Source organism: Setaria italica, chromosome III, assembly GCF_000263155.2.
Source record: "Setaria italica strain Yugu1 chromosome III, Setaria_italica_v2.0, whole genome shotgun sequence".
Classification (NCBI taxonomy): Eukaryota; Viridiplantae; Streptophyta; class Magnoliopsida; order Poales; family Poaceae; genus Setaria; species Setaria italica.
Window position 1 is genome coordinate 1,837,789 of NC_028452.1, and position 27,252 is coordinate 1,865,040.

The 27,252-nt window shown below is 47.9% G+C and overlaps 4 protein-coding genes, 3 long non-coding RNA genes and 1 pseudogene across 13 annotated transcripts in view; 5 read left to right on the forward strand and 3 right to left on the reverse strand.

The window, feature by feature from the left end:
- Positions 1–911: 911 nt before the first annotated feature.
- On the reverse strand, positions 912–6,324 carry LOC106804188. 3 transcript variants are annotated; one of them, XR_002677129.1, is made up of 5 exons: positions 6,104–6,324; positions 4,520–4,572; positions 3,990–4,338; positions 1,611–3,637; positions 912–1,524 (listed from the first exon to the last, which is right to left on the reverse strand). It is a non-coding gene; the product is annotated as an uncharacterized LOC106804188 (long non-coding RNA). The 3 variants fall into 3 exon arrangements; XR_002677128.1 differs by having other exon boundaries at positions 3,990–4,107; positions 4,218–4,572; XR_002677127.1 differs by having other exon boundaries at positions 3,990–4,572.
- LOC101752536 lies at positions 2,433–4,397 on the forward strand (annotated as a pseudogene).
- Positions 6,325–7,944: 1,620 nt separating the features above from the next.
- Positions 7,945–12,506, forward strand: LOC105914064. 4 transcript variants are annotated; one of them, XR_002676790.1, is made up of 6 exons: positions 7,945–8,369; positions 10,829–11,092; positions 11,257–11,489; positions 11,582–11,863; positions 11,987–12,128; positions 12,254–12,506. It is a non-coding gene; the product is annotated as an uncharacterized LOC105914064 (long non-coding RNA). The 4 variants fall into 4 exon arrangements; XR_001163594.3 differs by having other exon boundaries at positions 12,279–12,506; XR_002676789.1 differs by having other exon boundaries at positions 11,987–12,506.
- LOC101752948 (flavanone 3-dioxygenase 3-like) lies at positions 9,509–11,575 on the reverse strand. Its single transcript, XM_004960152.2, has 3 exons — positions 11,335–11,575; positions 10,834–11,072; positions 9,509–10,735 (listed from the first exon to the last, which is right to left on the reverse strand). The coding sequence occupies exons 1-3, from the start codon at positions 11,509–11,511 to the stop codon at positions 10,159–10,161; spliced, it is 993 nt and encodes a 330-aa protein (XP_004960209.2). The 5' UTR covers positions 11,512–11,575; the 3' UTR covers positions 9,509–10,158.
- Positions 12,507–17,465: 4,959 nt separating the features above from the next.
- On the forward strand, positions 17,466–19,985 carry LOC111256837. Of its 2 annotated transcripts, XR_002677140.1 has the most exons (3): positions 17,476–18,074; positions 18,893–19,421; positions 19,507–19,985. It is a non-coding gene; the product is annotated as an uncharacterized LOC111256837 (long non-coding RNA). The 2 variants fall into 2 exon arrangements; XR_002677139.1 differs by having other exon boundaries at positions 17,466–18,074; positions 18,893–19,985.
- A 1,338-nt stretch (positions 19,986–21,323) lies between these two features.
- LOC101753355 (ubiquitin carboxyl-terminal hydrolase 3) lies at positions 21,324–24,127 on the reverse strand. The gene is made up of 9 exons (XM_004960153.3): positions 23,980–24,127; positions 23,761–23,892; positions 23,183–23,227; positions 22,919–23,030; positions 22,755–22,813; positions 22,585–22,659; positions 21,991–22,039; positions 21,818–21,894; positions 21,324–21,671 (listed from the first exon to the last, which is right to left on the reverse strand). The coding sequence occupies exons 1-9, from the start codon at positions 24,070–24,072 to the stop codon at positions 21,564–21,566; spliced, it is 750 nt and encodes a 249-aa protein (XP_004960210.1). The 5' UTR covers positions 24,073–24,127; the 3' UTR covers positions 21,324–21,563.
- A 601-nt stretch (positions 24,128–24,728) lies between these two features.
- On the forward strand, positions 24,729–26,226 carry LOC101754288 (heavy metal-associated isoprenylated plant protein 39). The gene is made up of 3 exons (XM_004960155.2): positions 24,729–24,969; positions 25,080–25,161; positions 25,373–26,226. The coding sequence occupies exons 1-3, from the start codon at positions 24,958–24,960 to the stop codon at positions 25,975–25,977; spliced, it is 699 nt and encodes a 232-aa protein (XP_004960212.1). The 5' UTR covers positions 24,729–24,957; the 3' UTR covers positions 25,978–26,226.
- Positions 25,977–27,252, forward strand: part of LOC101757272 (14-3-3-like protein B) — a 4,242-nt gene continuing 2,966 nt past the window's right edge. Inside the window, exon 1 of the mRNA XM_022824988.1 lies at positions 25,977–25,982. Within this exon, the coding sequence (XP_022680723.1) occupies positions 25,977–25,982 (6 nt within the window). The remainder of the gene's footprint in view (positions 25,983–27,252) is intronic.

Below are 27,252 nucleotides of genomic sequence, written 5' to 3' on the forward strand. Positions count from 1 at the left end.
TCATTAGTGATGGTTACTGTAGCACCATATTGTTAAATTATGGACTAATTAGGCTTAATAGATTCGTCTCGCGATTTAGCCTAGGGGTTGTGCAATTAGTTTTGTAATTAGACTATGTTTAATACTCCTAATTAGTGTCCAAACATCCGATGTGACATGTGCTAAAATTTAGCACATGCCTCCCAAACACCCCGTATACTTTAGGATCCCGTGGGTCACCCGCGGTGGGAGTATAAACTCACACCCGCACCCGTCATGTGTCGGGTCCTCGAACCCGAGACCCGCGGGGGAATTCCAGATCCACCCCCATCCCCGGGTCTGAAACCCGCGAGCCCGATTGCCATCCCTAGAGTTGGCCAGTGCTTTTGAGCCTTTGACTCCCATCGACCCATCCACCGCAGCTGCATAACGGTTCCGAACTGCGAGCTCGGGTGCCGTGCCCCGTGTCGTGTGCGCGGCGCATCACCTCACCGCCCGCAAAGGGGGAGGTCCAGCCACTTCTCTCGTTGGTCTGCTGCCGCGGAGATGCCACGTGATATTGGGCTAAACAACGCTTTCAGGCCGCAGTCGACCGGCCGGCCGCGCGCACACACAGAGCCAGGTCCAGAATGCAACAAACTAGCTGAGCCCGCGGGCCGACCTAGAGGCTGCTGGTACTCAGCCTGCTATGCTGCCACAGAGGAAACAGTACTTTGAGATCTCACACAAAAAACAGTTCATTTGCGTTCAAGAAAATTTCCACACTCCAAGCGATGCCAGATAATAACCTCCATTTGCCGCTACCTTCATCTTTGTCTTACTCGGTCAGTAGCCACCCTTGTCATTTTCTCCACCATTTGTGTTCTTTCTTACAGCAGTTGAATACATTGTCTTTTCCCCGAACGAAGTTGAATACATTGAGGACAAGCGAAAACACGAACAGGACAATTTTTCAAGAACTACGAAACAGAGAATTTTACAGTAAATGCACCCATATCCACACAGGCGGAAGAGCAACAATTTCTACCTTCCTCGTGGCATTCCAAACGAATGCTGAATTGCCGACAGAGCGAGCAGACAAAAAAAGTTTGAATGCGTATTCGGTCAGATGTATTATACGACCTTAATACAGAGAGAACCTGGTTGGCGCAACCCCTTCTAGCCTCTAGCCCTTGCTAAACATCTGCTGACTCACTGATATCACTATCCTAGTACTGCTGTGTTGAGCTGTCAACTTGGGTATACGTATACGCAGTCGCACAGCAAGAGAACCCACACGGAGTAGCAAAGAAAAGTCCACACCTTAGCTCGACCGTTGATATCTCAGATCGGACGGTTATAGCAGGACATCTGCGTAGCCGGACGTACCAGCTTCGAAACAGAAAGCACTTGATTAAACTCAAAAAGCTCCTTCTGTTAGTCCTTGTCGACATCTTCTAAAATAAGCTTCCGTGGCAAGATAGAATACTCGTCACTTCTTCATGGCATTTCAAAGCCGACAGAGCAGCAGGCGCCGGGATATCTGAAACGTAAGCAACATTACACCTGCATTCATGCACGGCAACTTGAGTTATCTTCACTACGGAAAGAGAAGGTTCATCGAATTTCGAACAGTACTTTAACAAACATACCAGCCAGCAGCCGCCCATGAAGACCACTGGTTGCTGGCAGCTGGAAAATGATTTCTTGATCTGATGATTGTCAGCACACCGAACTCAAACACCCTGAACCTGGACAGGCATCAGCACTCGCCACAAAACCACTCGTCCGACTGCTTCTGCAGCTGGAGATGATCCACCATGCTCGCACACGCAGCCTGCAAAACCCGCCAAATGCCCCCTTTTTGGGACCCTGCCCACTGCACCATTTATAACTGACAAATCTTTTAGGCGTTATGCCCACATGAAAACCCCCTGGGCAGCAGCAACATCAGCAAAACAACTCTCCTACAAACAATATTATCCACGTAACCTTGGGTCATAAGAAAACACCAGTTGCATGCCCCCGCCGCACGGGATGTTAACACACTATGGAGAACTGAAGAAGAGCGGCTGAGAGTGAGATGCCTGGAGCTCTATCCAGCAGCCTATGATGCTTGCAATTTTTTAGTTGCATGGTGCACAGTCCAACAGGCACGTCCATGCAGTGCCAGCCCAGGACCTTCTCCTGGACCAGAATACTGACGAATGCATGCATGGACCGGTGTGCGTATGCCTTGACATCTCCTTTGGAGCCAAGCGCGGTCCAGGTGAAGACCATCAGGTGTATGTACACTTCTATACTCTCATTCCTTAGGAGCAAGCACTGCGAAGCCAAGAGGCGGTTTTTCACGTACCTGCGATTTCAGCATCCTATAAGTAGATGGAATCACAACGGTTGTACCTCATTCCATATTCTGATTCTGAATAGTAGATTGACCTCTCTGTGTCTGGTGCTGTGCTTTGTCAGCCAACATGTCTGACTTGTCAAGGACTGTCCCCCAGGAGTAGCTCCCGTCGGAGGACCTGCACCCGCTACCAATGCCGGTGATCAACCTTGGCCACCTCAGCCTTGATTCCGTAACCCGATCTCGCGTGGTTAACGATATTGCCAAAGCATGCCGTGATCTAGGGTACTTCCAGGTATGCTCCTTTACATCACTGCATAACAGGGCCTTTTTTGTCCTTTCCTTCTCTTTAACTTGACCTTTTCCTTTGTCTGAGACTGATGATTAATGTTGCCACTTGTGAACTCTGCAAGACTGTACCAAGGAAGCTGACTTGTCACTTGTCCAAGGCAAAAACTGACGAACTAACATATTCTAGTTGAAGCAATACTACAGAAGATAAACAACTTGAACCTTAGAAGTTTTGACGTCAGGCCTTCCAGCAGATAGCTCTGATATCGTCTCGCTAATAGTACACCCAGATTATTATGATACAAGCATTCTGTCTCTACTGAACTGCTTTGTTTGACGAACTACATTTGCACTTTTGGCTCCAAGTCTGATGCTTTAAGCTGTGTGAGATTTGGAGCATATGAAAAACCTTTGACCACACCACGTATTTGTCTGTGTGAATCAGCTAGGAGGATCAGCTCCACGTTGTCCCTCAGTTGCATGGAAACTGACACAAAAAGTTGAGAAGAACTTCCATTCACATCTTGCCCTTCAGTTTTCATCGCGATGGTTAAAATTTCCATTAGGGATTCCACTCACTGGGGAGATCATTTTTGTACTTTGAAAGGCAGATTGTAAGATGCCTGGTCTGTCATGGGCAGTTTTGGGGCGCTATGAACATTCCAGCCTTCAGTGGCTTGCCAGATTTTGTTTTCAGAAAAGAACTTGATCTGTTGCCTTTCCATAAAACCTTGCCAGATCCTCAACTTTAAGGGAACAAAGACAGCTTGTTTCCCTGTCCAAATCTCTGATGATTGATCAATTTTGCAGGTTATAAACCATGGGATCAGTCAATCTGTCATGGATTGTGCTGTTAAATCAGCTTCAGATTTCTTCGAACTACCAAGTGAGACAAAGGAAGAGTTCATCAGAGGACCTCCGGCAACCTATCAGATATGATACCAGCTCAAAAGATAGCATCAACATGTCCCAGGCATTCCTAAAGCATTATGCTCATCCACTCAGCGATTGGATTCAATATTGGCCACAGCAATCACCAATCTACAGGTAAAACAGCTTTTTTTTAAAAAAAATAATCGTTTTACGAACCGGAACTACAGAATGAGCTGTACATGTTTGTAGGAATTAATATGACCCATTTTCACTTACTGAAACCAGGAAATACATGGGAAAGTATGCTGCTGAAGTAAGAAGGGTGGCTTTGCAACTGATGGAAGCAATATAGAAGGCCTAGGATTGGGCCAGGAATACTTGAATGAGAAATTTCAGGAAGATTCACGAAAAAGAAATTTCAGGAAGGATCCCAACTATTGTCAGTGAACTGCTACCCTAAAGCATCACAAGGTGCCACAACTATAGGGCTAGCACCACATTCTGATTATGGATTCCTTACCATCTTGCTCACAAGTTGTCCGGGCCTTGAAGTTGTCGACCGCAGCAGCAACATCTGGAAAACGGTTCAGAAACTTCCACATGCATTGCACGTCCACATTGGAGACCACATGGAAGTCCTGAGCAATGGTAGAATGAAAACAGTTGTGCATCGTGCCCTTCTGAAACCTGAAGAAGCAAGGATTTCTATACCCAGCATTCATGGTTTTGCACTACATGAGAAGGTCACCTGTGCCAAGGAGCTTGTGGACGAAGAAAATCCCCCAAAGTACAAAGAGAGCAGCTTCAGTGACTTCCTCGAGCATCTCACAGCTAATATGGACAATAAGCACAAGAACTTTCTCGAAAGCCTTAGAATGTACGGATTACAGAGCATAATTAGGGTATAATCTTCACTACAAGTCCAAAAGGTGGTAACATAACATGCTATGCCTACTACAGTTCATATCTATCTATTTCAGAGTTCGGACTAATGTTGAAAGTGTGAATTTCTGTGTTCTGTATTCGTTACTTTGATGATGAGCTACTAACCTGTGTTTCGCTGCAGGTAGTTTTTCCTTTCATCCCACTGCATGATTATGGATCTGTCACAGGTAAAAGAAACCAATCACGTTAAAAATGTATCCAGTAGGGTGTATAAAATTACTCATGTAAGGCCACATGTTACACATGGATGCATTAATTTTTCATTTATTTCAATCTGTTAACTATAAAATGCATTAGGAAGATTAAAACGCACTAGGAAGGTGAAAATACTACCAATTTTATGAATGCACACTGTATCACAAAATGTTGCACTATAAACTAGACCTATCTCAGCTACAGGTATTAATAAAATATCGATTAACCTGTTATATTATCATAGAAAAATAAACACAAAATTAGTGAGGCCAAACAGTAGCACTATAGTTTGGTGGACAATTGATATGCCCACACAGAATGCATTTGCACGCACACAAAGAATGACTATGCAACGCATCAACACTATAAAAAGATGACTCAGTAACATATTAATGGGCTGGGTAGGATCAGGCCAACAGCGCCCAAATCTTCATTGTGTGGTCAGAGAAAAGCATATGAGTGAACTAATGTGATACTTTTCATTCTCTGATAAAATTTAACGTTATCCAATCGTGCAGGCTAACTGGTGCTATGGTACTCCGTGTATTTGAGAAGGCAGATCGAGCTAAGGTTTATTGTCACATGTTGAAGTCTGAAGTGTCCGTGTAATCGTCAAATAAAGCCATATCTGTGTCTGCCGGTGTCCTTTTCCAGTTTTGCATGAAGCATTCAAAATCCGCACGTGTAATCATCTTTGGCCATCATCCACAACCTTGAGGCTCAAAAACCATCTTCGGGAACTAGGAGTGCATGTGAAATGGCTTAGATGACTCAATGTAAAATATATTTAAGCATTAAGCATGTCAATTATTTAATTTGTGCTTTTGAGTCAGTCAGTTCATGTGTTGCTGTTCTGTGTTCAATTTGAATTCCATCCCCTTGAAGGAAATGAGAGGTCATGAATCAGAAGCCTGCAAGAAGTAGTCAATATTATTGAAGCCCGATCTTTTCCAACCATAAAAGCTGGATTGTACGCATGCATCTATTGTGGCTGCCATGGCTACATATCGTTCTCACATGCCCTTTTCATTCAACTATGATGTTCAATTCTCATTTCACCCCCAAATACATTCGCGCTAGATTGGAATTCGGAGACTAAAACTACCCCTGGATTTCCTAGCTCGGTTCTACAGAACATGTTCACAAGTGACAAGTAATGATTCAGCATCGCAACAGCAATCTGTAAATAATTGTATCTTAGCATGAATGCCTAACTCTATCATGTATGTACGCATTGCATAGGTACATGAAGGGGCAAAGATATCGAAGAGAACCTGCACTTTAATATGCCACTGACCAACCTAGCAATTGTGTGGAACCATGGTTTGTGAACCAGACTCACCATTACAGGATGCAGGACATTTTGGCACAAACTCGAATTTAGCGGGTATCTCATGTATATATTTGTAAGTGAGTCAGATCCGGAAACAATACGGATAGATTACATTAGGTTTGGGGTGCTTTCGCACGCAGGAAGGGAAGTGTCGGGCATACCTGATTACTTGGTGGGTGCTCATCGCTGGCGAAGGGCGGCGGCACTCGGCACTCCGGCACTCCCAGTCCCAGACGTCGCTGCGAGGGAAAAGGGCGAGAGAGAGAGAGACAGAGATCGAGGCGAAGGGGAGAAAGAAAGGAGGGACGCAGACGCAGCGCAGCGCATCTTCGCAGGTACGCGCTCGGGCGGTCGGGCCTCGGGGCTTCCGGTTGGATTTCTATTTTTCCAAGGAGATAAGACGCGAAACGACTTTACAAAGAGATTCTTTTATTGTTTAAGCCCGTCTACCCAAATCATTTATATTTTAAATTTTATATTAAGAAGGCTACGTTTTTCTCAGTAATTCTTTATGTTGCTTACTTATTTGGGATTTTCTTTTTTTTTTCCGTCCTGCCTGCTAACCAAGATAACTAAGGTCTCCTTCAACATCAGATTTTTTTTTAACCAAGATCTCTTCTTCTTGTGGAGCTAACTCATATAAAAAAGTGAGCTCCGTATTTTCTTGACAATGACAGCAATCTGCTATCAGATAAGCCATTAACCCTATAATGTAATACTTTGACTATGTGTGTTTTATAGGTGATGGATAAGTTTAGAGCTATTACACTAGCTCAATCGTTGGATGTGGCTTAAGTCTGATTCGTATTAAACGATATACTGAGACGCAGGTAGTACACAAGTGGTATTTAGTACAGGGCTACATGCACGAAGCAACGAGTATACAGACGGAGATTTGCATAGCATGTCTAATAATTGGTTTAGCCTCCTCCAACAATATCACTTCAGCTGCCTCATAGGAAGCCACCTCATCACTTTGATTACATGGAAGAGAATGTATTGTTTCTATTCAAGAGTTAGATTGTTGGTCAGAACTTTGTTCGGAGCACAACGCTATACGGAATAGAATCGAAACGTGCAATCCTCTTGACCTCGATTCGAATGGTGAATTTCAGGTGGCTAACGTACTAACAATTTTACATATCGTTTACAATAAGGCAAGGCTATCCTTTTATAGTGTTCGAGGCAACTTTTTTACGTGACTCATTTAACCCTTCTTAACTACTACATTCCTGAAATATGCCTTACAAATTGATTATTTAACCATTCTTAACTACTACATTCCTAAAATATGCCTTACAAATTGATCATTAAAATGTCACGTTTTCTTCGTTACCCGACGGCCCTGTGATCTGCGCTCTCGCATGATCCCGCAAATCACACTTCCTTGTCATTCACGTCGTTGGGTGAGCTGGCTTCGCATCCGAAGTTCGACGAACTTCAGATGCTTCGAAGGGTACGACTGTCTTTGAGGTCCTTCTAGGTTCTCATGGTTTCGACATAGAGAGCTCGCCCTGGCTTCGGGTGCTTCTTCACCTCTGCTTGGCTTCGCACATTGGTAGCTCACCCTCGGATGTTCCCTTCTCGTCACCCTGCACAGATATGACTCATTTGGAGAGATGAAGTCATTTTTATTAGTGAATGAGATAGAGGTTACGAAACGGCGGGACATCCTTCCTTAGATTTCACCCGAAGCTCGCGCACTTTGGGAGAGGAAGATTTCACCAGAAGCTCGCGCACTTTGGGACCTGCTCGAGGTTAGAGGTTTTGACCTGAAAGTGAAATAGACTCGACTCACACGACCTCGAGGTTAAAAGTTATTTTGGACGATCCCAATCTATACATAGATTGTAGGAAGAAAATGGGATGCTCACCTATTGATGAGAGAAGTGTTGTTGGATTAAGATACTTCGATTAATGTGTCGTGAGATAAGTCATCGGAGAGGTATATCTGTGGACAAGCACCGGAAGCGAGAAGGAAAAAGAGAGAATGGAGCTTGATTCTCATGCAAACAAGCTTGTGCCACGGGATATTTCTCTCCGTATAAAGCGGCGCGCGTGGAGGGCCTGGGCTCCCTGGAGGCGCGAGGCGGCCACACGTGCCCCGTCCCCGCCGCCACGGCTCGACACGTCGGTGCAAACCCTCCGCTTTCACTCGTCAAATCGTGTTTCTTGGCACCGTCCGCCCCACCCCTCCCAGATTCCAGCGCTCTGCCCTGCCCTGGCCCTGCCCGGATAATAGCAGGAGGGACGACGCCGGAGAGCCACGAGGAGGGCGCGTATAAGAGGGCGGAGTCCGGTGGCCAAGTGAGGAGAGCACTCGGACTCGGAGAAGATCGGAATCGGAGGAGGGCACGCCACCGCCGCCGCCGCCGCAGCTGCTCGCTCGAACCCCACGCCACCCGCCCCGGCGTACTGGCAGCAGAGGTCACTCCGCCTTTCTTCCCCAGTCCAGTCTCCACACCATTTCTTGATTTGGCCCTATGGATGATTCCTTCTTTCCTGGGGATTCAGTAGTCAGTACCAGGGTTGGGGCTTGCAGTTCATCCAGTTTTGCCCCACTCTTTCGTAGTTGGTTCTTCGCTTGGACAGCAGGCCACGTTGCTACGCGCGCGTGGCCCACGTGTGCTGAAATTTGTTTTGCCCGTCGAAAGATAAAATCAGTATATACTTTCTAAACACAAAGGAAAAAAATGGTTTGCCATCCATGTCTCGACTTTTATCTGCTTTGAGGTCTCTTGATTGTCGCAGGCTCGAAAGATACACAGTCCTTTATTCGATAATATACCCATTGTAATATTCCTTATTAGTAACGGAAAGTTCAAAAAAGTAGTACCCGAATGAATATTGGATTTTAGTGGCGCGTCCTTGTCAGGAGCAAGGTGGTGTTATTTTATTTTATTTTTGTCAGAATTACTAGATGCCTCCTTTCATTTTTTATCTTCTTGTTTTTACTTTTTACATTCATCAAGTTGGTTGTTCTAATGGCAATCATCCACACTTTCAGTCGTACTATCATGCTTAGCTGGTGTCTCCACAAAACTGTGATTATTATCATCAATAGATGCTGGGCTTATCCTGGATCAGAAAAATAAAATCGACACTTTGTGATTAGTCTGCTCATTTTTAACCAAGAAAGATGTACTGTGTCATATTAATTTGGTTGTGGTTCAATGGAAACTTTCCTATTGCCTTTCATCATCATTTGCTGTTTTTTTTCTGTAGCTGCAACAGAACAGCTTTTGTTGAGTTGTTGCAACTGAAACAGACATATTTGTCTTGAATTATTGGCTAATAAGGACTGCATGAAAATGACCCTTCTATATGCCTTGTACCATTGTACTTCTCTTTCTCGTTGCATCTTCCGCTTCCTTTTTTCCTTAGGTTCACATCTACCACTTTTGCTTTGTCGGCCAATAAAGCTGACCGGGAAGACAACCACATACACTTCGGTAGCGTCCTGAACCATACCGGGTCAATCTTTTTATGGGCTCTTGGCATGCTGTCTTTTACTTTTCGAGTAACAAAGATATCATAGCAAACTTCATGCTATGAATGTTTGGCAGTGGATATCATGCGATAATTATTACACTTTATTGAACTGATACACGATTGCATTGACAAACACATAGTGTAGGACCAAACAACCTGAAAAACCTAGCAAGGTTCCTTTGATCCTCCTTTTAGTGAAAGAGACATGCTGCGACACTGCATTTCCCCAAAGAAAGAAAAGGGGAAAAAAGGGAACCTTGCTAATCACACCTCTCTCTAGCCAGATGCAGCCAGGCTGAGCCCTGGCGCAGATCTACTGATACATTACCTTACCTACAGCATAGACACTACAGATACTGCAGTAGTAAGAGATACATATATGATACAACTAAATAGGCTGGTTCCTCAGCATTAACACATAATTAAATGATCATTTGTACAACTAAGAATGTAGACTCAATTTCTAGAGAGGCATCAACCAGATATCACTTGAAGAGAGGAGCTCTGCAGAACATAGCAGCACCAATTGTATTTGCTATACGAATCTATCTTCAAATAGGAACTGGCCGTGTGTGGCAGTGCTGCACCGCATAGATATCCCTACTTGTCACAATACTCTGTCCCTGTTGAAAGACACCAACATTTTGTTTGATCCAGCTTTACACTCTTATCTGAAAAATGCCATTTGATTATGTTCTGGTGCAGCAGAACCAATGTTTTCTTTTCAAGCTCTGTTGATCTTGAGGCTCTCGATAAACCTCCTGTAGTTGTTGATATTTGATGGTAGGAAGTCGAGGAAGTCCTGGAAACTGCTTTCCCTGTACATTTCCGGGTTCTCCTCATCTACTAGCTCCTTGGCGCAGCGGACCTTTTCATCCTTTGACAGACCATGAATGCTGGCAATAGAAATTCTTGCTTCATCAGGGTTGAGAACGGCTTGATGGACAAGGGACTTGAGCTGACCATTGCTCAAGACTTCTAGGTGGTCTCCAATATGGACGTGGAGGGCTCCGGGGATCAAAGGGACAGCTGTCCAGGCGTCGTCGCCATGGGGCGTCACTTCAAGCCCTGGGGAGCTCTGCAGCAGGATTGTGAGGAAGCCATAATCGGAATGAGGAGCCAATCCGACCTTGTCTCCTCGATGTGAGAATTGTGGATAGTTGTTCAAGGCCAGGACCTGCACTCCCTTTTCAAGTTTTTCTTGCATGTACAATGGCCTTAATCCTAGACCTTGTAGGATAGCATCCATAAGTTCCATTGACACTCTTTGTATTTCAACAGCGTACTCCCCCATTTTCTTCCTGGAATCATTTTAAACAAAAAAGATGAAGTTAGGATAGCTGGTGGTAAGTTAAGATCTTTTCATTCATGTAACAATGTGCCGGATTTTGTAGGTTACCTGTACGATGGAGGGTGCATTGGCCAGTACTGTACCCAGTCTTCCAGAGGGTTAGCGTAGTGCTTCAGGAATGACCTGGCTTTGCTGATCCCGTCTCTTGAACTCGTGTCGTACCTGATAGGCCTTCGGATATCGGTTGATGCAAACAACTCCTTGTGCTCTGGTGAAAGTTCAAAAAAATCCGAGGCGGCTTCAAGTGCACCCTTCATGACAGACTTGCTGACACCGTGGTTTACCACCTGTCATCATCAATACAGCGGTATCAGCATTTTGGCATTAAGGCATCAGAATTTGTTTTGCATGTGTACTAGTTTGTTCATTTGATCACTGATGAATTGTTACTTAAAATGCCATAGTAAGCTGGTCAGGTTGGGTCAGCATAAGTTGGATGTGTATTGTAACTTGTTTTAGCTGATCATGCAGTGCAACAGTAGTTCACTGTGATTGTCCTCGAACAAGTGTTCGAGGATTCGGAGCAACAAGCAAGCAGCACGCACTAACCTGGAAGCATCCCTGCTCGCGGCACGCTCGCGCAATGTCCTGGATGGCGAGCGCCCTCGTGGCAGGGTCCTTGCTGAGCCTGGAAAGGTTGATCACGGGCAATGGCCTCAACGACGGTAGCTGCAGCTGCGCAACCTGGCTCGCCATGGATGCTGGTAAGAAGCTGGCGCAGGGCATGCCTCGCCCTCGACCCTGAGACCAACAGCTGAGCAAAGCGTGCTTTAACCTCTAATGCTCTTCTTCGCAGTGCAAGTGTTTGCAATGAAGCAGGTGCTGCATGCCAGGAGCTGTATTTATAGGCCATGCCGAATCTCATCGAAAAGCAGAGCTGATACGGAGTGGTACTGCTGCCGGCCACTGTGCAAAACCCCTTTTTCTGCAACTAAGCCCTGGGCAAATACCTTGTACGAAGACTTTTGAGCGCCCAGGCCAGGATGCTCGTGCGTCCAGATGAACCAAGATCTTCCCCCCCAAGAGAAAGATCGTTCGGTTCCTTTCGCTTGGCTTCGGCAGTGGTCACCATCTGTGGGTATTTTTCTGTTGTTCCCGCGCCAAGTTGCGCCGGGCACATACATCCCTCTTGCTTGGGCTGATTCGTGGCCGATGCGGACGCGCCCCTCGTGCCCGGATAAATGCTTTGTTTTTGCCGCAGGGTTGCGGCGGCGAGGACGCCGAATCCACGGCAAGTTGGAGCGCCAGCCCGGCCTTGGGTTGGGGAGGTTTCCGGTTTCGGCAGCTGTATGCTGACAAAAGGACACTTTCTTTTGGGAGGGACATCCATCGACACAGCCCAGGTTTTTTTTTTTGAAAAACACTGCTGATTCATTTAAGGAGTAGGAAGTAGTTCGTTATTACATAAATAGATTATCTCGATGCTCTTAAACATTAAAAATAACTAGGATACACTAACCCAATTCAGGGTTACCACACGCATTTTGGTGCAGCTTGATGTCCTCCTGTATCAGAGCGAAGATTTGTGGAGGTAGTAGACTTCTTCCTTCAAACACCAGTTTCTCTCCTTCCATACGTTTCCACGCTGTGAACATGAGATAAGCAACCACCGATCTTCCTTTTCCTTTTTCTTGGTGAAAGGCGCTAGGGCTTGTTGCCACCAAGTTTCAACATCCACTATGTTCGACTATGGGGGTGTTTGGATACGAGGTGTTAAACTTTAACAGTGTCACGTCGGATATTCGGATGCTAATTAGGAGAACTAAACATGAGCTAATTATAAAACTAATTGCAGAACCCTGTGCTAATTCGCGAGACGAATCTATTAAGCCTAATTAATCTATCATTAGCAAATGGTTACTGTAGCATCATATTATCAAATCATGGACTAATTAGGCTTAATAGATTCGTCTCGCAAATTACACTCCATCTGTGCAATTAGTTTTGTAGTTAGCCTATATTTAATACTCCTAATTAGCATCCAAACATCCGATGTGACGGGTGTTAAACTTTAACATCTTATTGCCAAACAGGTCCTATGTTTCCTTTCGGCACTTTGATCAATCCCCCAGTCCAATTACTGACTAGGTGCCATACTTCCTGTGCAAAGCTACAATGTAGGCAAAGGTGAACTGTTGTCTCAGCTTCTTGGTCACATATAGCACGCTGCAGATTACACTGCCAATTTCTTGCAGCCATCTTGTCTGCCGTCAGAAGCTTACTTTGGACCCATGCAAAAAAAAAAATTATGTTTGCCTTCAGCATGAGCTTTCCATACTGCCTTACCATCAAACGTGGTAGAAGTTCCATTCAGCTGAGCCATGTATGCTGATCTTGATTGATCTTGACGTGTAAGACCCATGTGCTGTCCATTTCCATTTCCATGTAATTTGGTCCTCCTGGTCACTGACCCATGTGCTGAGCCCAGGGTTTTTGTCAGAGGGGGCACCATGACACTATTCCTGTGGATTGTGTAGCTGGAGATCTTTCTTTTGCGGCGCTGTGGTACACGCCTCTTGTCGCACGACTCAGTTGGCAACTTGGCATTTCTTTGGGATTTATAAAAATTCTCTAAAATGGTTGTGGTTGTAGAATGGAGCTGAAAGTTTTGTTGGACCTGCGGATGGAATGGATATTTAAATCACATTAATATCTCTGTTTGCAACCAATATTACAAGAAAAGTGGTTGATCGAACACCAAATATCCAACAAAAATATTATAGTCCACCTAGTACCAAAGCCCCAATGCTTAACTACATGACAGTTTCGCTTGTGCTCGTGACAATTTTTTTCCGCACTTATGAGAGAGTACGGAAGGAGAAGACAACATCTATTGCTATTCATGTCCAGCTCCATTAAAATATGAGCAATATCCACTGGTATCCAATCAGATTGCATTCATAAAGTGGTTTGATCCTCCTACTCTGCCTCCATCCTCTACTTTGGAGATCTTCCGTATGCCTGTGCATGCATTGTTAAAGGACTATGGAGGATAGATCATTAGCGCACGTTTTTTATCTACTCCTATTTTGTTTATGATATGAAAATGTTTTGTTCATTTCACTCTTAGTTGGATGAGAATTATACTTGCATTCTTTCATATTTATGTTTTCAAGAATACTATATAAGTAGTTTAACGGATGAAATAGGCTGTACAATGCATTATTTTATCTTTTGTTATTTTCAAAATTACATGACTCAGCTGTGTTGGAAACGATGTACATATGACAGTCATTAAAATTACCACAGATCTTCCAGCTAAAAACGTTGCTAATTGAACCCACGAGCTAGTGGTTACGAAATGTCAATTACAGTTGCTGCATTTAATTTTCTTCTAATGTACCATTGTGCAAGTTTCTCAAATTTCAGAAGAACTAACTCTTTGTACTCGTTCAGTTGCGACTTAACGGTTAGCCAAATAATAAATCAATCATGCGACGAAACAAGGCCAACAGGTGAATGAAATATGTTAATGGCCGGTGCCCCGTGCACCCCTCCTACCCATATCTTCTTCTGCCGTCAGCCGTGAGGTCAGTTCTGTCGCGCAGGCAGCATGTGCATTGGCTTCTCTTCCCGATATACGGTATTCTTCTCCGTGGTCTTGGACGGTTGTGGTGTGAACCTGGCGTGGGGATGAACGGAGGCAGGAGGGGCTTGGCTTCACAGTCAGAGTTCCCCTGGCTGATGTCACCGCCGCTAGCCTCCAAAATGACTCTTTCTCCGGTCGTTCTGTTAGTGGCTACTGGATGACGGGGCGAGAACTGATCACAGGTGCCAATGCCACACATGGCGTACGAATAGAATAGTAGGCGACGGGCTGGAGCTGTGAAAAGAAACCAGGCGATTTGGAGGAAGGCGTGTCGAGCTCAAAGGATGGCGCATGTGGCTCGGGGCGGCGGCCTCGGTGAAGGCCAAGGGCAGCGATCCGCCGCGCGCGGTGGCGAACGGAGGCAGGAGGATTAGCGCGATGGCGGCGCGTGTCCGTGCGCGCGGAAACTACGCGAAGGTCGTTGGCCATCAGGAATGCAAGCAGCCAAGCAAGCATTATAAAGTTGAGACATGGGGCAGAACAGAGATTACTGGGTGGGTGGGGGAGCAGAACCTGCCGTGCCATGCGCCCATGTCGCCACCGCCGGGTGAGATGCATCCTCTGCTACCGCAGGTGGGATGCATCGTCCTCATTCCTTGGCCCCGCTCGATCCTGCAACAGCAGCAGGTGTAACTCCCAAGAGTCTCAGATCGGCAACGCGCAAGTCAAAGTTTTTTTTTTTACCACCCCCACCCGCGGGGGCAGGACCATGCGCGCCACCAAGGGGGCGCCAAAGAGGCAAAGGAGCCGAGGCCGCTGTCGACGAAGTGCGAGTGCGGGTTGGCGTAGGATCCGGCGGAGTAGATGATGCGTTCACGGTTCCAGTGCTCCATGGGGGTAGCCGCGGATGGCGATGCTGACGAACGCTTCATGGTCGAAGTGGAAGCGGTTGGACGTCTCGTCATGGTGTTCCAGCATGACGACGTGCTCGCGACCCAGCACCCAGGAAGGGAACCATAGTGCCTTTCCTAGCTGCATTACTCTCGAAAGTGACAAGGGCGGCGCCGTAGGAAGAGATGGCAAGAGTGATCCAAGGGTCCCCACCCTGCGCAATGAGCGCCTCCCGGATGTGGATCCTCGGGTTACGAGGCGGCGGGTCGACAACAGCGAACCTGAGGTGCGCGAAGCGTGCCATGCGGACGGGGGGCATGAAGACGTTGATGGAGTCCGGGCGGTGCGGCTCCTCCAGGTCCTCAGCGTCGGCGACAGCCTCCAGATCCGAGTCGAAGAGGGGGATCTCACCCTCCTCCAGGTCCGCCGCGAGGTCTGCGGGGATTGGCGGGACCAGGATGGGAGGGGATGTCGGCAGCTCGGAGCTGGAGGGGGTGGCGGCCGACCGCAGAGAGGTCGGCGCAGGGGACGACGGGTTAGCCTGCATCGGGACACCGTCGAAGCGGAGATCCGACATACTGGCGATGAGCGGATGAGGATGAGCCCGGCAGTGGCGCTAGGTGTGACCAAACACTTAGTAACAGCGACAACGGATTGGTTCTCTACATGCGACACGGCGGTGATTGAGAGCGAGACAGCGGAAGCAACTGCGGTGGTTGGGAGGCAGTGGAGGTGGAGGGGATGGCGGTGAGCGTGGGTGTGGTGGTTTGGCAGGGAGGAGGCGACATCGGCGAAGGTGGGGCAGGTTGGGGTTTTTTTTTGGTAGGGGCGGAGGGAGAAGCAGAAGTGCTAGGCAAGGGTGGAAGAGGTTCCTGCCCGGAGGAAGAGGGAGGATGCTGGTGCACGGCCCGGACGACGGATGGGTGCGAGGCGGACGACGAGGCAGGCTCGTCCCCAGTAGGTGGAGAGCACCGCGAGCACGGAGCGGGGTACGGGCACACGTCGCGTGAAGTCGGCGGGGCAGCACCGATGGGACGGGCACACCAACTTGTCAGGCTCGCTCCCTCGGACGCAGTGACAAGAGTGGGCTGGGTCGTAGGTGGGCCAGCCAGCGCAATGGAGCCCAAAGGAGATCCCATGCAAACGAGCTCAGGGGAGTTTGAACAGGGGATGGAGGACCGTTGCAAGGTTAGGGAAGAACCTAAGGTGGAGGCTGCCATGGTGGAGGTCGCCGAGAGTGAGCAGAAACCCGGCAATTGAGGGCCGCACAACAGTGATCAAGAAGATGGCCAGGGCAACTTGGGTGGTCAGGACGTGGGGGTCGAGCCGTCAAGCCAGAAGTTGAGGGTGTTGCAGACTCAGGCCAAATTGCACAAAAGGGAGGCAGGGGTATGGCGAGGCATAGAGGCAAGTCGGTGCTGAGGAAGAGCACCTGCACGAAGACAGTGGAAATGTGGAATGAAAGTTCCGGAGCGCATAGTCGCGGAAGGCCTCTCCAGGGAGAGGCTGGGACTGTCGAGGTTGTCGCCGCTAGCTCCCCAAGCTGGAGCTTGGGCGGCGATGAATCCGGAGGTTGAGGCGTCTGGGCGGCCGATGGCACGGTGGTGTAGATGGGCGCCACCAGACCTCGACGGGCCACTGTGACATCTCGGGCTAACTAAGGATGAATTGAGCCCACTAGAGGCCCATGTGAGTGCATGACATGTGTGTGGATAATAGTCCCACCTTGCTAATTAAGGGTGCGTTTCACCAACATATAAACCCAAGTGCCAAATGCATTCCAACCCTCAGGTTAACCCTTTTACGCGAAGCGAGGACGAAAGTGTAAGCGGGATTGATGCGAGTGCGTGTTTTACTTTGCATGCGAGTAGGACTGAGCTATACTTAGGACTGGGACGTTACAATTGGTATCAGAGCCAACCCTCGCGGTTACACGGGCGTGTGCGTGCTAGGGACGCGGACATATGGCGCATGACGTTTGTGGGTCCTGTGTGGTCACACAACATGGCATATGTGCTGGCACTAGATGCATGGACGTGTGCTAAGAGGGAAAGTTCCTGGTCAATTGCCCCAGTGTGTGCGGGTATATTGCCGACGAGGACGTCGGGTCTTTTAGGGGGTTGTATGTGACATCCCGAGCCAACTAAGGATGAATTGAGCCCGCTAGAGATCCATGTGAGTGTATGGTATGTGTGTGGATAATAGTCCCACGGTGCGAAATGCATTCACTCTGGGTTAATCTTTTTACGCGAACCGATGATGAAAGCGTAAATGGAATTGATGTGAGGGCGTGTTTAGAACCGAGCCATATTTAAAAGGTGATGCACTGGCTGTTGCGGTGGCGGCGGCCCCCAGGTGGGGGACGCTGGAGTCGCCAGGGACGGTCATTCCTCCCTCCTCCACGGTGGATCCCACACCATATCTGTTTGGGTGCTCTCCGCTCACCCCGAGCAAGTCATGGTGCCCCGCGCGCGCGGCCGAGGAGTGTGGAGTGGACAGTTGGAGAGCCCGAGACATGCGTGCCGTTCCCTCGGCACTCGGCAGTCAGCACCGTCTCGTCTGGGCGCTCTCCGCTGTCCGCTCCGCGTTCATTCCGCGCTCCTTTAAGCTGGGCTGCTGGCACTTGGCAGCACCAGCCGCCGCGCCCAACCCCTCCTCCCAGATTCCAGCGCCCTGGCCTTGGCCTGCGCCGCGCTGCCCGGATCGGGACAGCTGCCTGCACCTGCGCCCGCGCGGCTCTGCTGCCAAGTATAAATGGCAAGCAGGAGCTCGATCACACATCAGACCGGGGGAGAGAGAATGGGAATAAAGACCGCACCAGCCTCGGCCACACATCCACTGCCTAGCTGCATCTGCATCCCATCTTCAGGTACACCACACTTTTGCTGATCGCGTGTTTCGTTAGTGCTCTGCAATCGAACCCATTAGAATTCAGGTACCGGATTTCTGCTCCGTTCACTGATGCTTCCTCCTTGTTTTCTCACCCGTGTCGTCCGGTCCGGTAGCTGCCTGCCTGCCTGCCTCCCGGTCTCTGCTTCTCGTGGTTCCCTGTTTCTCCCCTCAGCTGTGTACGCTACAGCCGTGGTCTCAACGCGAGTCATGGCGCGCCTCTTGTTCCATCTGATCTTCTTCTTTCCCGAACATCCAAGTAATTTCTTCTTTCCCAAACATCCAAGTAATATCTCCTCCAACAGTCATCAATATGCTGTTCATTTTGATCAAGATTCAAGAACAAGCTGCACTATTCGACGAAAACAAGATGCCCTTCCATCCAAACTTTAGCGCCCACTCCAGATTCTGTTAATTTTCCACAGCTCCAACACACCAGCCTTTATATGTTTTTTTTTTCTTTCAACTGAAACAGACCAACATCTCTGTCTTAAACTATTGGCATATGGAGACTGCCTGAAACTGACCCTTCTACTTGCCTTGTACCATGTTGGTTCTCCTTACCTTTATTTTCCCTTTTCTTATATTTGCCTTTCGCTTTCGCTTGTCGGCCAATAACTCTGACCACAAAGATTCAAAGAAAAACATGTTGCATCCTGAACCACACACCAGTCACTCTTTCTATGGATTTGAACACAGTTTTCTCCTATTTCGATGAACAGATAAAATCATAGCGAGTTTCCTGTCGTAGTTGTTGAAGCTGTGGACGATAAACAAACTACCTGAAACGCTTTGCAGGATTCCCTTGATCCTCCTTTTCATGGAAGAGACATGCAGCTATGCTGCGTTTGCCCAAACAAAGAAGAAGGGGTAAAAAGGAAGCCTCGGTACCCTTGTATCGAGCTGGTACAATGCTCCTTTACTTGTCACTATCGCTAACCACATATATACACTGAAATTGCCAAGGGTGGTATTTATAGGCCCTGCTGATTGCTGAATCTTAGCGACAGAGAGCAGAGAAAAGTATGAGAGCGAAAGACAGCAGAGAAAGTATCGGAGGCACCCACATTGCAGGACTGGCCAGTGTGGTGATCCTTTTGTGAAAAAGAGTGAGCAAATCCCCTGCACGTAGACCTAACCTTTTTTATGTTTGGACTGATGAGGATCATACAAGTTTCGCGAGTGATCAGGTCCAGGAGCAGGCCACAGAGGCCTCGTCGTCTGTCCAGATGGAGGAGATCTTCTTCACCTGGTTCCCTTGGTTTCGGTAGTGCTCACCAGCTGTGCTCATTTGTTAGTTATTGATCTCTTGCCAAGTTCTTGCTGGGTACATCCCTCTTGCTGTCGTTGCCATGTGTTGCTCAGCTCAAGTGGACTCGTCTCTCCTCCAGATAATGCTTGTTTTCTTGCAGGGTTGGCGCTGGGGGAGCCGAATCAGCAGCAAGTGGATGCATCAGTCCTGAAAATAGGGATTTCCGGTTTTGACTGCTGAAGCTGACAAAACTGCTCTTTTTGGGGTGACTCTAGTCATGCCTTTTGGCACATGCAGGACAGCTGAACTGGAGACCTTTTAGTATAATAACGGAAAACATTTCGGTCCTGCAGCACATGCAACCCTTGTCGTACCAGTGGCTGACCTGGTTCAATGGTACAGTGGCAACAGGGCCAGATGATTATGGCCACTGGCCTCATGATCTCTAATCAGTAATCACACGTGCTGAGATGGGCCGGATGCACTCCATTATTGATCCCTGGTGCAGAAGAAAACTCCGATATCCATCCAGGTTCAAGATGCTCGCACGTGTTTGTTAGCAGGCTATGTGTTTGAGATTTTGCTTCGGCTTTAGTTGCTTAGAACATCTGCTATTTTCTTAAAGTCTTGATTTGCTTATATCTTTACCACACTTATAAGCTAAGACTGTCACAATGAATGGTTAAGTGCATGCCTTACGCAAGGCCAGAATAAAGAATTCCATAATCTAAAAATGTGCCTGATCTCAGGTCATGAAAATCAGTAATCATGTACTGGTTCAGTAGCGATCATATACAATTCTGATCTGATTATGTGATCTAAAAGGGTGATTATCTGGTAGTATAACCCAGTAAAGTACAACCAATATTTAGAACAAAGTGCCTTGGGACCCAACAAGCCAACAAGTGGAAGTGCTTTAGTGAGCATACACGGCCACTGGCCACATAAAAGCAACGGGGCCAACGGATAGAGCCTTGATGGTCGCAAGCATGGCTTCTCCCCAGATAATGTTAGATATTCTCCAAGTGTCTTGAACTGACATGAATCTACCGCAGAGACGATTAGATGGATGGAAGCAGGAGGGCTCACCGAGTCACCGGCGTGGTTCCCACCTGTTGCCAGTAGCCTATAAATTTGCCCTTTTCAGTCATTAACCCCTGGCGACGAGATGTCGATGCACAACGGAATACTACTTTCGTTATCTTATCTCGATATAACTTCAAGTGAGAGTTGTTTTACCTTACAGAACTTCAAGTGGGAGTAGCTTTTTCTTATTATGGCTCATCTGAAACTATACTGTATGCTTATGGCCTTATGGTTAGGACAATGCCATGGTAAGGTGCGGTGTAGAAGCACTTTGCAATATTATTTCTAGTGGTTCCTGTGAGACCTATAGTTTCAAGTTCCAGCTGAAAAAACGTGACAATACAGAGCCCTGTGGCAACTTGGTAAATTCACATAAATCTGTGGTTGTGCCAGCCAGTGATAAGATGATATTTTCAACGTCTAGCTCCTACGCTAGCAACTTTAAGAGTTCCATAACCAAACTGATGGAATGGTCTCTACGGATGCATTCACCTCAGAATCAAATTGATATTTTAAGTGTGAACGGTATCGGGATATTTTCGCTAGAGTTCCTCTTGCAAACCAACATCTTTTCTATTACCAGTCAAGGTCAGTTTGGGCCAATTATCAGTAGCCAAAAGACTACATCAAGTTACCAGGGATCTACCTGGGATGCTGAACTGGCTCCAACTAAAAGAGGTGGCAACTGGTGGAGGCTGAGGCCTCATCTATGTCAAGTTTTAGTACTTGTAAGGGTGGAATTCAACCAAAGTAAGGATACACGTGTTACTCAGGCTTCACGAGCTAAGTTTAGACTGTTTCAGATGCCTCGCTAAAAGTAACAATGAACAGAGTACTCATGCTAAAATAGAAGGCTTCTGCGAACTTCTTCAAAAGCATAGCGACTAGCTCTGATATCAAAAGCATCACGAGAAGTGACTCAGATAACTTAAAAACATTTGCATCCACTGATCCACGGAGAATTGACAATTAGAGGAAACATTGCTAAAACCAAGAAATTTGGCTGAATTTCGTCTAAAATGGTACCTTTAAGATGGTGCAAGGAGAATGTAAATTTCATAGCACCTTGAGCCCAAACAATCGTTCTTTTAATCGTGTTCTTCTCAACCCATGCTTTCATCAGTCACTGGCTTAAGAAGTGGTACCAGCACTATTTTGCTTTCGTGACAGCACCATGAGATTGAAGTTGATGGAATCGGGAATGTTGTGCATGATGCCCTTAACGATAGATACAGCATCCTGGACAGTACAATATACAGTTTCACTGTAGGCAGGAAAGATACAATTGAAAATTCTAATGACAAACATGACAGCCATGACTTTATGTTCTGTGTTAAGATTTATTTAACCTTTATTCTAACAGTAACTGGACCGTCCTTACATACCTGTAGTAAACTTTTAGAAGAAGAGGAGCCATGCTTTATAGGTCCATCCTTCATTCCATCAAGCTCATTAAGTGTTCCTACAAGTCAATCGAGTTACTTGTTAATGTGTAAATACATTAAAAACTGAGAAATGGATAAAAAATGACGATGTTAAAAATTTCGGCCTTACTTACCATTAACAGCTACGAAACAAATGTAGTGCTCTTCCACAACATCACAGAGCTGGCAAAAGGGGGCCCCAAGTCATGATCAACAAAATGGCAATGAAAAAAATCAGATAAAATCTTAGGCTTATATCTTTTCTTTATTTCTGGAAAACTAAATGTGAGATAAGCATAATGTGTACAAGGTATAAACTGTAGCTAATTTATTTATGCTCGACTGACAGAGACAATAATCATAATAACAATACTCTAACAGTATCTATACGGATCGTTTATATTTTTGAGTAGATGTCCTGTATGTTACTAAACTGTTAAGGGGTGAAGTTGGTGTCGTACTTAATTCTTTTTCCTCTTTAATGAAATGGTATGCAGCCCTCCTGTACATTCGAGAATAAAAATACTATATCTATAAACTAAAATCACAGGTTTAAGCTTCATGGTTACTTTTTCTATCCTCCGCCAGCACTCAGAGTTTAAAAGTGTGCTATCACAAGAAAAATAAGGTTTAAAGGATCACAAACTGTTTAACTTTATGCCGCCATATGCAGAGGATATCTGTTCACAGGTTTGAACTCCAAATCACATCGACAAGGAAAACAGTACCTCTGTGACACCATCACTGGCGGCCAATAGGTGAGCCCTTGCCATGGCATCATCCTTCTCAAGAAACAAAGCACGCTGAAAAGCATGACACGAGGTATAAAGAAACTAACAAAACTGTAAATCAAGGTAACCTGGTAATGAGCACAGATTCTGACGAAACAAATGAGAACCTCGTGTGGGTCCATGCTAGCAGTTGATTTGAAGAATAAGTCCAAGCATGAATTCTCCACTACAAAAGACCAGATAGCTTCCTTTCAGAAACAAGGTTGAGAAAAGGAGAGATTCCAAGTATCTTTAAGAATTTTGCATGCTACGTATAGTCGTTTCAAGTTACCTAAATTGATTCCTGAAGATGAATTTCCAACAGCGTGGATCAGAGCAATAGTTCCACAAGCATTTCCCAATGATTCAATTTGTTTAATGAAGTAAACCTGGTCCCGTGTTTCCTGTTACACAATGTATGAAACAAATACATAAAATAAAGGGAGAAGGTGCTGGTTTACGCAAAACTATCTGGAGTTTGTCATGATGGAGAAACCTACTGCAAATCATACAAGATAAGGAAAAAATGGCATCTACAAGGAACAGAATTGTGCACCTTCTCTCCACAAGATAAGCGTAGGTCTGAAGTGTAACTTGCATCCTGCAGTGGAACAAGAGTGCATTTGACAAAAGAGTGAACTCCCCTACTACCTCAGAAAGTCAGAAAAATCAAAAGAAAGTTAAGCACGAGCCACATTGAAAAAATAAATACATTTGTACACAGCAGTAAAACAGTATGGATGAGTTGTGTTGCACATACAGAATGGCTTAACTTCAGTGAACGGTGCCAATACTACCAGCAGTCGCTATGGTCATATCATCTGAGGGCTATATAGAACAAGTTATAGTGAGGCTTGGTGACTAATCAGGCAACCGCACTCCAACACGAGGTGTAGCCTCAGTGCCGCACAATTGCTTGCGCTCCTGCAACTAGAGTTGGGTACTGGACTACTGGCCATGGTGAGGCTTGATGAGTAATCTGGGAAACTGCTCGTTCTCGCAGTAATTTGGGTGAACAAACGGATCCGAGCCCTAATTTCCCCCAAAATCGAGAGGGAATAAGTTTCTGGAGCATGCCCGGTGTACCTAACTACCAACTCTCCTGATTCGGGAAGGAAATAATGTCCAACGTGCCTGGGGTGGATCAGGGAAGCAAAGGATAACGGCGAGCACAGGCTGGGGCACCATATCCAGCGCGTATGCGTCTAGCCCGTACATATCGTGGAACTCCGCCTCGTCCTCCGGTACGCCCAGCGACCACATGAACTGCGCAAGCGCGGCCGCAACGAGGTCAAGGAGGCGAGAGCGAGGCCATCGAATTGATGGTCACGGATGTAGATAAAGGAGAGGCACCTGGTTGAAAACTTCGGGGCTCGACTCCAGCGGCGGCCACCGCTCGTCGGCGGAGGCCGGAGCCGACGCGGAGGGGGACGACTGCAGCGCCATGGCTAGCTGCTGCTTGGTTGGGCACGGAGAGGGAGCGTACGTGGGCTCACGGGTCTTGAATGGGCCGAGTGCGAGCGCGAAACGTTGATGAGAGGGGCCTTGAACCTTTCGGCCATTGTAATGTGGGCCATTTCAGCCCATATTCACGGGCTGAAGTCCTTTTGCATTCTCTACAGTACAGAGTGAAGTTGCAGCATCCGTACGCGGGTAAAGATTCATCTAGTACGCATTTTAATCTCAGTTAGCCTAGCCATGTCCAATCACGCTGTCATACGCCGTCATGTAGCAATAGCATGCGTAATTGTCCGGTTGCACGTACTCTGTCAAAAAGGACCGGCCACTTGCGCCTCCGATCTCGTGTGCTAGCATTGTTAAATTGAAGTGCAGGTCGCGAGGAATCTATACCCTGATCATCGCACTGCATTACATGGAGCTTTTAGCATTATACTAATCGACAGCGTTGATTTTGGTCCCAGCAGGGGCCGGACGGCGGCGAATCCATGTACAGCGCGCGCGATTTGTTCTTGCTTTTTAGTAGCGGTGGGGCGGTATCGTGTTGTGACGAGTTGGGGAGCGTTTCTAGAACGCGAATCCGATCTCTCCATCGACGAATGCAGATTTGAAACGCGTTCAGCAACCTGGCCAGCAGAACTTTGGACATCTGGAGTGCGCGTGGTCCCTCGATCCCAATATGCTCTCGATCGAATCGAGGGCGACGGAAGGCTCGGCAGCTCGTCCCTTGCCGCCGAATGGCTGTATGCATGCCGAGGCAGCAGAGCACTACCACGCACGCCGTCCCGATCCTGTACATTTTTTGATCAGGGAGCAAAATAAGGAGGCCAGCCGTGCTATTAGGTTGATTGCATAGTCCCGTTTGTGTCAGCTATGGCCTCCAAGGTAATTACCCACCACTTGAGATTTCTTTGCTTCGTCAATTTAGTTTTGGGTCTGAAAGCGTCCACCTTTGGATGCTAGCTCATGGTTGCTGTTTGTCCTGCTGCATGCAGAAGGTGGTGCTGTTCCTGGGCCTGCACGACAACGACGCCAAGGAGAAGCGGAAGGTGCTCAAGGCAGTCTCCGCGCTCCCTGGTAGCCCTCTTCCTTCTTTTAATTTATCTGCCTCATGAAATTTTTTGAACTTGGACAGAATTTCACTGCACAGCTGCCACTGCACAAGTCCTTTATTTCCTGTTTGTACATACTGTTCTCTACGCTATGCTATGCACGTCCGGATTCGTTCTCAGCTCTGATAAACAACCCTGCTCCATGGACCATGCATGGTGCACGGTAACCTCGCCAGGCCTCGACCTGATCTCCATCGACATGAAGGCGAGCAAGCTGACGGTGGTCGGCATGGTCGAACCCATCGAGCTCGTGACCAAGCTGCGCAAGCTCTGGCACGCAGAGATCCTCTCCGTCGGGCCGGCAAAGGAGGACAAAGCAGCAGCCGCCGGGGATATAGATAGGAGAGAAGGCGCCGGCGGCGGCGGTGTCGAAGAGGGCGACTACAGGAAACACCGGCAGGAGGTGACGGCGGAGCAGGTGGTGGAACGGCCCGCCGACATGCGCTCGCCGTGGCCGCACGCGGTGGTCTACCCCGCGCCGCACCCGTACCCCTACCACCCCCACCACCAGTACGTCGACGGCGGCCACGGTGCGCGGGAGGACCCCCGCGACTACTATGTCGCCGGCGGCCTCGGTGCAGGGGGAAGCCACCACCCCAACTCCTATGTCAGGCACGGCCACGGTGCGCGGGAGGATCCCCGCGACTACTATGTCGCCGGCGGCCTCGGTGCAGGGGGGAGCCACCACCCCGGCTCCTATGTCAGACACGGCCACGGTGCGCGGAGGAACCACCCCAACTCCTACGGTGCACAGGATCCCAACGCTTGCGTCATCTGCTGATGGTGGTATTGATGATCATGGTGCCGATCGATTATATTTGGTCGTCTGGTTTTTATTTGTATTTTACAAGTACTTTTTGTCCAGGTATGTGAATGTGATAACCGAAACATAAGAACACAGGTAGTATATAGTTGCAGTCTCTAGCTTATTTGAGCATCAGTGATCGTCCCATCGAACTTTGTTGTGCTCATTCCTGCCATAGCTTGGGTTGCAGTGCAACTTCTTAGTGTGTTTTTTTGGGATACTTCATATCAGTGTGTTGTGCAATATGCATATAAATATAAGTGATTCTTTTTTTAAAAAAAGTCATTTTGTCCTACTATCTTCTTGGTATTGAGGGGTGAGGAAAGAGTGGCTAATCACAAACAATTCCAGTTTGAAATGCGAAGCCGGTTAATGAGCACAATATTGTTATGACAGTGGTTGATGGACTTTTTTTTCCGAGGAAATGTCGTTGATAGACTACATAACTTAGTCAATGGGCTGCTTTCGGCCCACCTGAAGAACGTGAGAGCGATTTGGGCTCTCCAACTATAGCAGGCAGTATGTCGAGCTCGGCCCACAAATTATCAGAGGCCTAACAAGAAAGCCGATCTCATAACTATAGCTATATTGCTGTAAGTTTCGGAGGCCTGCGAGAGCCTTTGCTACTGTTCATTCTACTGTTCATTACTGTTTGCGAATGAAACGTCAACGCCTACGCGGTCTAAAACGGGCGCCGAGCCACCGACCAAAAGCGTCGCCCTTGCCTCGCCTACAAATCGGCCGCTGCTTCGGTCTCGGCACCGCCGCCGCCTCCCGTTCTCGATGCTGCTCGCCCCGCCACGGCCTCTGCCCCCACGGTCTCGCCCAACGAAGTCCGCCGTCGCAGTCCCCTTCTGCGCTACTCTCCCTCGCGCCAGCCACTCCGCCTCCATCGCATCGCGACGCGCCGCTGCCGCTCGCCTGGGGCCGCGCTGCTGCTGCCCGCCGGGGCTGTGCCTCTGCTGATCGTGCGCTGCTGCCCGCCCGTAGGGCCCGTGCCGTCGCCGCGCTGTCCGCCATCGTGCATTGGGCTGGGCCGCCGGCGCCCTGTCCGCCGTCGTGCGCGGGGCCGCGCCGCTGCCGTGCTATCCGTCGCTGTCCACGAGGCTGCGCCTCCGCCGCATGCAGGCCAGGCAAGCTGGTCTGGGCGACGAGGGGCCCGCGCCGGCCGTCCACACCGCTCCCTCCACCACCTCCGCACAACCGTGTCGCTTCCACCACCACAAGATATTCCCTGCGACAGCCAAAACA

What these genes read in the sequence shown, in the direction of transcription:
- LOC101753355 (XM_004960153.3), bottom strand. Translation starts at nt 24,072, where the DNA reads ATGGCGCTGCAGTCGTCCCCCTCCGCGTCGGCTCCGGCCTCCGCCGAC. An exon ending in GCTTCCCTGATCCACCCCAG is followed by an intron (nt 23,228 to 23,760) that starts GCACGTTGGACA and finishes GTTCCACTGCAG; the next exon opens with GATGCAAGTTACACTTCAGA. An exon ending in CTAGCATGGACCCACACGAG is followed by an intron (nt 22,660 to 22,754) that starts GTTCTCATTTGT and finishes CATGCTTTTCAG; the next exon opens with CGTGCTTTGTTTCTTGAGAA.
- LOC101752948 (XM_004960152.2), bottom strand. Translation starts at nt 11,511, where the DNA reads ATGCCCTGCGCCAGCTTCTTACCAGCATCCATGGCGAGCCAGGTTGCG. An exon ending in GCGAGCAGGGATGCTTCCAG is followed by an intron (nt 11,073 to 11,334) that starts GTTAGTGCGTGC and finishes TGATGATGACAG; the next exon opens with GTGGTAAACCACGGTGTCAG. An exon ending in ATGCACCCTCCATCGTACAG is followed by an intron (nt 10,736 to 10,833) that starts GTAACCTACAAA and finishes AAATGATTCCAG; the next exon opens with GAAGAAAATGGGGGAGTACG.
- LOC101754288 (XM_004960155.2), top strand. An exon ending in GGCAGTCTCCGCGCTCCCTG is followed by an intron (nt 25,162 to 25,372) that starts GTAGCCCTCTTC and finishes TAACCTCGCCAG; the next exon opens with GCCTCGACCTGATCTCCATC.